Source organism: Fulmarus glacialis, unplaced genomic scaffold, assembly GCF_000690835.1.
Source record: "Fulmarus glacialis isolate BGI_N327 unplaced genomic scaffold, ASM69083v1 scaffold30739, whole genome shotgun sequence".
In the NCBI taxonomy this organism is placed as follows: Eukaryota; Metazoa; Chordata; class Aves; order Procellariiformes; family Procellariidae; genus Fulmarus; species Fulmarus glacialis.
Window position 1 is genome coordinate 19025 of NW_009231869.1, and position 10247 is coordinate 29271.

Sequence of the window (10247 nt, forward strand, 5' to 3'; positions counted from 1 at the left end):
CAGCAGTGGCAAAGTAACAGATCCCAGCCGATCCGAACTGGACCAAGTAGGAGGAGAGATAGTGACAAGGCACACTTTACAACACATCTGAGGTACGGTTAGATTTTGGCAGGGAAACAAGGTTTTTGATCGAAGAGGCATTAAGGCCTGAAAGGTCACTGGTTCAGGAGAGTAGTCCACCAGAGTATCTTTAAAGTGTAACCGCAGCTGGATTTACTGTAACAGACATGACTCCGCAGCAAAACTTAGCAGGACAAAATTACACCTTTGACTTCACAACTGAATAGGATAAATATCTTCTAATAACGTGGCTTTAGGTACTTCATACACAGTAATATGTCACTTTCCTAAAGAACGTATGTACTCTATAGTACCAAGCCAGTAACAAAATGCAGGTAAACTGCGTTCAGTTCAAAAGGAAAAAAAAGATTTAAAAGTGCATTTGGTTCAACAAACATCACTACTGAAAAATTTCATTTTTAGGTTATGTGTAGCGAAAATGTGCTTCTTCCTTGGGATTGTTATATATTGTGTGTTTCCATTTGATGATGTGGTTTTCAAAAAGAGGTTACAGGTGAAAAGATCACCGTGTCTGGAATCCAGTGGTACAGAAAGCTGAGTGAAAAAGAAAAACTAAGTTAATTTTTTTCCATCCTACAGTAAGTTAATCACTTAACATTTTTCAATCTAATTTTTACACAGATTTCCTAAAAATAAAATTAGCATAAGAAAAAAAAAAGACATAACTAGAAAGATAAATGGAAAACATCCCACTATATGATTTAACTTGCTTAGAAATTAGAAATGGCAACATACATTTCCTAACGAGCTTTACTTTGAGGCACCAAGCTGCAGGGCTTGTTCTTTCCCTTCAGAGGCTACTCCAGAAAAACTGTCCATTTACCTTAACGTTGTATCACGATTCTTTTTATTTTTACTCCTTCTTCATCTACCTTGAATCACTTCTCCTTTACCTAAACCCTGTCTCTGTATTTTACACATTTCCAAGTATGCGTCAGCTACTGTGATCCCGCCCTCAGGTACTAGTTGAAGAAAGCAGAACTGAATTATGAAGGAATGAGCTGGACAGTCTCTTTTGGTTTTCCTTCTGAATTCTCCAGCCTAACATCTCTTATGTACAAGGTTCCCAGAATGGTTATACACCTTCACTGTCCAAAGCAGTAAATAGAATAAAACAGAGCAATGAAAGTGTGCTTCAAACTGCATCTCCACAGCAACAACAGTTACTCAAGTTTATTCTCCACTGAGGAAGGGACCTCGGGTTAAGAATATTCATCCAAAATACTTTGTTAAAAACAGAATGCAACTGATTTTTTTTAAAGCAATGGGGAATGACAGAATTTTGCTTCCAACTTGCATTGCTTCAGCAAGAAAGAAACAGCTTATTAAGGCCTGTTTGACCAATGACATAAATGCACTAACAACAAAAGTGTTTCAATTTCATTTCTCTGTATGTTTTGTAACACAAGTTAAAAACAGTAACGTTCTCAAATCCCTGTAATTATAACATCAATTCTGCCTTCCTCCTTAAGTAGCTCCTGTTGTCTCAAGTGAACAAACTAAATCTGAATCATTCTGAATATCTGAAATGCAAGTTTGAATGCAATTTCTTCTCTACCAGCTTTGCTTCTAATGTCTCCCTTGCCGTATATTTTAGGAGTGAGTTACAATCATCGTTCTCAGTGATTGACGTGTTGATCCTTCTACAGACACGCTAATCTTCCTTTGTCATCAGAGCATCCTGACTACATTTTATATATCTCTGCTCTCTCTTAACCAATGAGTAATTTGGCCTAAAGTCCAGCTTATGTAATGAATAACCTTACATTTCAGGATCCCCCATATTATGTTGCTTTGCATTTGGTACGTTATATTGTACCTTTTCTAAAGCTGTCAGACAGGTTTCAAAGAGCAAAATACAACTCCACATCTAAACAATTATATCAGGACCAAACAATTACATTAGGACATATGCTAGAACAGCCGGCTACAGCACAGAGGAAAAGGTAAAATACACTCTGTGGTTCTCTGAAGTGCTTACCTTCAGAGCAATTCTTACCTTGGTCTGGATCAGTGCTTTGCAGTTATTAATACTGAATCCATCAAATCTGCAGTCCTCATTATCTTTAACATTTGAGTCCTCAACAATGTCATCCTGGCTCTCCAAAAAGTCCTAATAAAACACAATTTACATTCTCTTTACAAATTTCTATCCGATCTCAAAGCATATAAGCTAAAGAGAAGTTTCCCTCAAATAACAATAACCACTAAATTTTACTTTCTGAAGCTGTATTTTGAATTATTGTGTGCCCCCCTTGCATTAAAACAATTTTATGCCAAAACGAGTTCTACACACATTAATCTAATTGTGACTTAAATTAATAAAAAAGCCATTGCCAATTAAAATTAGCCTTAACCTACACCAGCAAATAGCTGAGAAATACATCTTCATCAGTACTGTTAAAAGCAATGCAATTTTCCAGTAACAGAAAAGTAATAATGACATAAGTTTAGGCTGCCTGGGCATTGATTTAATGCCAGTGTATCTATGGGCAAGAAAGTTAAATTCCCCTTCTGTTCCTGTGTTGGAGAAATGTCTCCCATTCTCTTCTGTTAAGTGACAGTTCTATAAAAGTGACTTCCAAGTGCAGAATAGGTCCTATACCTTCAGCACTGTCGTTCTGTTTGAATATAACTTGCATGAAAGGTCAAATATGTCCATAAAATTAAAATTGAATGCAGTAAACCCCCCCATGCTTCAGCAATCAAATTATCAATTGAAACAATTACTTCTGAAAACCCCATGTGACTAATTCATCCCAACTAAATAACCAGGTTGAATACTAAATCATCTCTGATACCTTCATCTTCTCAAAACAAGAGATTAAACAGAGACATTTCTTTTTGAGATCTTTTAATACTGTTGGTTTGTTCTCCATTCAATTTAAAACATACTCTCCTTCAAGCCTTGTAAAAACAGATAGAATAATCTGAGGAAAAGGGAAGTGGAACACACTTTCAGTTCGTATACAGTAAAAACATCCAGTAATTACTTTAACAGCCCCTCTGATTCAAATCCGATTTTTACTTAATGGAAAGATATTAGAGGCTAACAATTTTCTCACACTCTGAGCAAAAAAGAAAACCATCTTACCGCACACACATCTGAAAGCTAATTCTACATCCATACTAAAGCTGAATGTACCACCTAATACAACAGGGCACTACATAATGGAGACTTCAATGTAAAGACAATCAAAATTTGATCCTGCACAATTTCATAGTTAGTTACACATAATGATGAGAAAACACTAGACTATCATTTTAAAAGGCTCTCTGTAAAAAAACTTATGACTCACCCAGATCTAGTTCCTCATGCATCTGCATGTATTGCTTACAGAAAATCAGATTCATAACCAAGTGTTTATACTGGCATACTAGCAAACCGTTGTTCAATTACCTTTTGATTTGCATCTATTCCAAGAACACTCAAGAGGTTTTCTTGGCAATGAGATTTACTCCAGGGATGTCTTAAGCCGGGGGTATTATCAAAGTCTCTAAGTGTTCTCCATATGTTTCCAGAATCAATGCTAGGAAAAAAAACACAATCTGAGGTTATAAGGTATACAAAGTTTCCAGTACATGTATATAACTTAGTTATTTTCACTACATATAGTCATGTGCGAGCCTACCTTGATCTAAAAAGCAACTTATCTTAAAACTATTTCTACATTTGTTCAAACTATCAACCCAATGTACTAATAAGCTTGCATGACAATTAACGGAAACAGTAAGTCAACATAACTGTATGTTTGGGCTTCTCAGATAAGAAGTGCATTAGAAGCATACTTCAGAGATTGTTATATGCCAACAGCTCGGATTATTCAATTGCTTCTGTGAAATGTGGGTAGAGTTCAGCCCTATTAATTCTGCACTTTTCGTTTTCTGTCTCTCAAACCTTTCTCCTTCCTATCGGTCATGCTCCTCCACTGCAGCAGCCTGCTGCTCAGGTGGGTGACCTGCATCTGGTCTGGGCACGTAGGTACTACAAAACAAGCCAAAGGCACACACTGCTGGAACAGTGAGAATTAGAGAGTTCCCTCTACACAGTACTTTGGGTTCTTACATTGCATTCATCCTACATAAATCCATCTGCTTTTCGCTTAGTACAGGATGCAATTATCATTGATCTTAGTTATTCACCACAGTGTTTCAGGGCTTTTTTGTCTGTAGTTGGTACTCTGCTATAATATTGCAGTCCCTTTTAGACATATATCATATTTCTCCACAAGTTTGAGGCTGATTAAAATATAACGCATATGCAAGGAACTTGCCGAAAGGATGCCCACGTTAAATGTTTTAATTACATTTCTTGTCATTCTTACGACATTTCCGAAGTATGGTCTGACCCAGCTTTCTAGATACAAAGCCTCAGATGTATGCAAAAATAACTACAATCATGTTCAATAACTACAACACTGCTCAGAAGCTGCTGATCTTCAAAAACATGTAACAAATCTAAAAGCGTTCCAGCTGTCTTAAGAGAGAGCTAAGTTAATGATACTAATTGCTATTAACATAACCCCAGGAAAGAAGCCAGTTGCACCACAGATTCTGAAGCACATCTGGTTAAACGTGAGAAGTTACCATCTGGGGAAACTGGAGAGGGGGAACAAAAAAGCGAGTGGGTTGTCAGTAGAAGCAGCAGCAATCCTCCTCCTGCCTCAGATGATGGAGAAATAAGTCGGATGTGTTGTAAAGAAAGGACAAGCGAACAGGAAGAACAGGCTGCCTGTTGGGTGTTCTGGCATTCCAGAGGCTTAGTCATAAGGCGGCACACCAACAGCAGGAAAAACCCCAACCAGGAATTTGTAGTTTTTATATATTCCCTTCCTTGTTTTCCAAAGGCTAAAACACAATCTGTTTCCTTTAACAATACAATACAAAATAGGTAAGATCTATATGCTAAAAGAACATAATGATTAAAAAGATTTTTAAGTTCACCTGCAAGTGCCACTGATTTTTAAATTAAGAAATAAACAGTATAATTGCTGAGGTACTACTTTTTTTTTTTTAAAACTGTTGATCTAAACTCATTACCAAAGTTGATTCTTCATAAGTTCAGGAATCCCAACATCTTCATTATTTGTATCAAGTACTTGATCTAAGCTTCTTATGCTCTCTCTGGACTGTGATACAAAGATCTCTGGAAAGCCCAACTTAAATATATCCTCATAGCTGTGGTTTGCCTAGAAAAAACAGAGTTTTATTACACATGTTATACAGGCCAGCCCCACAGTTCATGAAGGACCTAGTCCAAAGACTAAATATTTCCAGAGATTGTATTATTGACCGTTTTTAAAATTTGTATTAGTATTAATGGCACAGAGACACTGACCCCATAGTTCAGTGTTTTGGGTATCTATCTAGAATTAGAGGAGGAGAAGCAAGAGTCCAAGAGTTTCTGATGAACCTTAGTCTCTAACTTCCCAGCTGCTACGTTATAGACTGGTTTGCCTACTAGCACTCAAGACTCCATCTGCTCAGCTAATTCAGCCCAGGTCAAAACTGATGTAGACATCAATTCAAGAGCTTGTTTTGCTAACTTAGTATTCGAACACACCTAATTCAGCCAAATGTAATGTAACTACTAAATGCTATAGTTACCAATAAATACTTGCACTGTGTAAGCCTGCATAAAAGCTGGGGTCAGTATGTCTCTATATCTTTGCATTTGCACCAAACTTTTTCCATCCTATGTTAAAAATCAGATTTACATACTTGTTCCTCCTCCAACAGTGATGAGGAGGAGGTTTGGAGGACTGAACATAGCCACGAGTAATCCAAGCAGGCCTACTGGAAGTAACAGGGTTATCTGAAGACTAAGAAATACAAACACACGGAAAAATGTGCATAATTTACATCCTATCCTAAAGGGATGTTATCATGCCATCTGGTCCAGAAGCTTTGTCCTTTTATTCCTTCCAAGAAGGAATTACTGCAATTTTCTAAATCAAACCAATTAATTGACTTCAACACCCTGCAGAGGGTCTGCACTCCAGGAGCAGCGATGTTGTGTGAAAACTAGAGAATGAAACCAGTCAGTTTGTCTTCTTTGCCTAGCAATCAACAATTTAATCTGAAAAACATAAGTATGGATACTCCATATTTTGACAGTTTCATTCAATTGTAATTCAAACAGCTGAAATAAATTGAGATATTTCTACAGTTTCACTATACTGAACTCAGACGAATGCAGTGAATATTGAGAGAGTACGGATTTAATCTAATGGGTGAGTGGGCAAAATCAACAGAGCTGGCAGAAGGCTTCTGTACTTCTGAGCATCCTTCTAGAAATAGAATTTGTGCCCCATGCTGCTCCCTCCTTGCTAAGGCCTTGCTAAACTGCCTGTCTTGAAGGGCGACTGCTGGGACATTTAGAGAGTCCTGGGTAAAATCCTTTGAATCTTGCCCAAAGTGTCATAATACTTTAAATCGATTTGTAAATTATTTCAGTAGACTTAACTTACAACAGGGATACTATATGGAGGAGAAAAATGTTTGAGAAGCACCATTCCGTGAAAGCACATGTGCTAATGCATACATGGAGAGTCACGGTCAAGGGAAAAAACCCTCCAAGTAGGTACCAAGCCCTAAATGGGACAGGAGCTAAGGAAAAGTCAGGCAGCTGGCTCTTGGCTTTGGGGTGGGGGGGAAATTACAGCCACAGAAGTGTGAATCAAGGGAAGCAGAGGCCTGCCTTGTTTGTAACATCTTCTTGGAGCCTGTCATGTTACTCCAACATGCATACAAGTCACTGGCTTACAGTTTAGCCAAGCCAGATGAAAAGCCCAACATACAGAAAAAATTTTTTTGTATTATCTTTATTACTGTCTACTTCAGCGGGTGTTCCTATTTTGAGTATATTTTTCAGCTGAGTATATTTTCATTTATGTTGTAGCTTTGTACTGATTATAAAAATACGAATGCACAAATTTCACATCCGTGCTTTTTGAACAAATCCTCTATATCCGATTATATCGGAATACTCTAGTGCTTAAGCAAGTGCACTAGTCCCTCTCACAATGGCCGGTATTTAAAGAACACATGAAAAATTCTTGAAGTTATTCAATCATGCAGGCAAAGTATCCAGCTACTGCAAGGAAATTAGTGATTGCTTTCATCTTAAAATACATGACTGCTCCAGACTGACATCGTTTAATTAACTGAAGCATTAGATATTGAAGGTCAGACCTCCGACCTCAGACGATCTCTAGAGGTCCCTTCCAACCTACCTGGACTTTTTTCTATTGACTATACAGAAGACAGAGCTCCAGCCTGAAGAGTTTATGATCTCAAGCAAACAACACAAAATGCACAGGGATGAAGGACAAGCTACACGTATGTTCTACGCCCAAAGACATCTCAAACAGCTCTGCAGCTGTTTCTCTACCCTGAGACAAGAGAAGACAACTTGAAACTCTAGCCATGGTTAACTTTCTTAGCTCGTACTGGACATTTCCTTCTGCCTTTAATAAATGCAAAAATAAAGCAAAGGCTTCAGTAAGATTAAGATCTACTGCCTTTGGAAAGAAACCAAACAATCTGCTATATTCTATTTCGGCTCCAGCCATTACGTACTCTCTTTTTTTTCAGCATAAGGCTTCTTGTCCCCAGTTTCCAGCATTAGGAACAATTTAAATTCTCTGTTTATGCATACCAATAACCAGGTGTCTTGTGATCTCCACTCCATCAGTGCCGGACAGCTTACCCCAGGTGCATCTTTGTGCTTTCCCTAGTAACATCTATTCAATAGGTAAAGTTCCCAGGCAAGGGCAAGAAAACCTGCCTCCAGAAAACTCCCAGTTCCCAACGCACGCTGGAAATCAACCAACAGACTACAAGCAGTAACCTATTACTGCTACTGATTAACTCCGTGGAAGTCTTAGGTGATTGCTCTCTTTTTTCAAATGTTTTAATTTAGGATAAAAGTAGTAAGAATGAGGGCGTTTTGGTTTTAATTTGTACATTCTTACTTCCCTTTTGTTACTTTGCTTCGCTTTGGTGATGCATATTCGGTAAACATGGAAACACATTAATTGCAATAAGGTATAACTCTTAACCTGAACCTTTTTTTTGTGCTGATAAGGACACATTATATTATTTATTCAGATTACTAGTTCTGACATTGTATGAGAGAATGTAACATCCTACGCCAGAAAATGAATGATATTAAATTATTTCTATTCATTTTTTTGTGTGATTAACTTCCACCCCTAAAAAAATTCCAGAGACTGTTGGATTATCCAGGCCGTATTAAATAACAAAAGTTATTGGTTTTGCCAATTTCTAACTCAATTTTATGTTGGTTTACTTCAATAACCTTGCAGGCAGCTCGTAGAATTTTTGTCCACCCTGTTTTTGTTACCCACCTTCCCGATTTTGTTTCCTACGCTCATTCTTGTCTAGCTTTTAAATTGCATGTGCTGCAGGGTAAGGTTCATCGTTTCTACATGCTTACTTATTCCTAGTGTCTAGAAGCAAAGTAGTGCATTACATTCTTTAAAGCTCTCAAGCAGGTTAACTTAAGTATTTGTCAAACACTGTAAAGAACACTTGAGTTAGCTGCATAGTAGCTTGACAGTTTCTCTCCCTGTACAGCGTTATCCTCTATAGAGAAGACATTCAGATACAAATCTCGAGATGTAGGAAGCAGTAATACAAACATTTCTGATCTTTGGTTTACTATTAACACATACCTCATTTAGAGAGCTCCAAGCCTCCTGTATCCTACTGTGTGGAGATGGCTCAGAACATAAGTGGCCAGCAGAAGCTCTGCAATGTCCTCTGCTTAAGTCCGTACCGCCTCTAGAAGTTTTTGTTGACTTCACCAAAACTTCAAGATTATGACTGAATCTCTCTGATTTGTCTAAGGAGTCCCTGAAGCCTTCAAAATCACCCCAGGAACCGCTCGGTTCTGAGGTACTATAACTGCTCTCAGAAAACCCCTCACAACTTCTCCCTTTGCTATTTACTCCAGAGAGGCTTTGCTGCGTTACTTTAAGATTAATAATTTCTTCATTATTTGTCTTTTCATTCGAGTTACAGTCACCTTCAACAAGAGATGTACCACCTACTTCAGCTGCTAGGTCTTTTAGAGACATCCGGTGTGATGTGTCTGTATTAGTAAGATTTTCTACTAGTGACAAGTTCTGCATCTTTGTTTAAGCAAAATTTGTTTGTTGAAATCTGTACTGCAAAAAGGCTACTGAAGTTCAGCTGCATTAGAAATCTGAATATTTCCAAAACAGAATCAAATTCTTCATTTCACCCCAAAGAATAATAACACTGCTTAATCAAAACAGGATGTCCTTCAGTCTCTCCTCCAGTAATCAGCATGTGCATGTTACTCCGTCTCACTTTCTGTGTAGGATTAGCCTGCAAAGAAAGAAGTATAAATAAGTACTTCTGTGATAAAGGCTGTGTAGGAATAAAGAAAGATAGCTGATACAGTAGGAGAAAGAATGCTCAGGTTAAAATAAACACATTCCAGTATTATACAACTGAAAATCGCCATAGGCAAAATTGTTTAAAATTGACGCTTAACTATCTGCCCACACCACAAGAAAGCCATTACATTAGTGAACAATATTCAGAAAGCACTGAACAGAAGTTGTTGGATATTGAGTACTGATTGAGCATACAGGAGACAAACCGAAACAATTATAGACAATATCCAACACTTATTAAATATTTTCTAACACTATTTATTTCATCCACCTCGTGCATACTCAAACAGTGCTCTTTTTGTTTGCATGGGCTTTCCCTGTTGGAAAGATTAGTGAGGAGGTGAACGTGACTTGCAGCAACACGGGAACTGGCTGTTTAATCCTGTGAAAAATATAGCGCTTCCAACTATTTAAGCAATTAAGACAGATTTAATAAGCTCAGTTTGGTATCTGTAAATTATACAGGCAATACTGCAATTATCATTTTAGATTAATCACATCTCCTCAAGCATTTTTCCTGCTGACAAGCTGTTTTGGGGGGCAGGTTAGGAGCTACACTAAAACCGCTCCTGAAAGACTGGCCGCTATTAGACTCCGGGCTTAACAGACAGAACAAATTTTGGATTTTTTTTTTCCCCAAGTTCACTTCGAAGGTGGCACAGGACCACGGGAGAGGCGAGGCACAGCCTCGGGCGGCTGGACCCTCGCTGCCCCGCA

The 10247-nt window shown here is 38.0% G+C and overlaps 1 protein-coding gene across 1 annotated transcript; it reads right to left on the reverse strand.

Annotated features, from left to right (window-relative positions):
- Nucleotides 1-409: 409 nt before the first annotated feature.
- LOC104081841 (chromosome unknown open reading frame, human C14orf79) lies at nucleotides 410-9239 on the reverse strand. Its single transcript, XM_009584722.1, has 5 exons — nucleotides 8781-9239; nucleotides 5122-5270; nucleotides 3482-3611; nucleotides 2081-2194; nucleotides 410-615 (listed from the first exon to the last, which is right to left on the reverse strand). The coding sequence occupies exons 1-5, from the start codon at nucleotides 9237-9239 to the stop codon at nucleotides 448-450; spliced, it is 1020 nt and encodes a 339-aa protein (XP_009583017.1). The 3' UTR covers nucleotides 410-447.
- Between the last annotated feature and the right edge of the window lie 1008 nt (nucleotides 9240-10247).

Bases quoted from the DNA above. Each gene is read 5' to 3' on its own strand.
- LOC104081841 (XM_009584722.1), bottom strand. From the start codon at position 9,239: ATGCAGAACTTGTCACTAGTAGAAAATCTTACTAATACAGACACATCA. The intron at 2,195-3,481 runs GTAATTGAACAA...GTGTTTTATTAG, and splicing joins GAATAGATGCAAATCAAAAG to GACTTTTTGGAGAGCCAGGA. The intron at 616-2,080 runs GTAAGAATTGCT...TTTTTCACTCAG, and splicing joins AAGCACTGATCCAGACCAAG to CTTTCTGTACCACTGGATTC.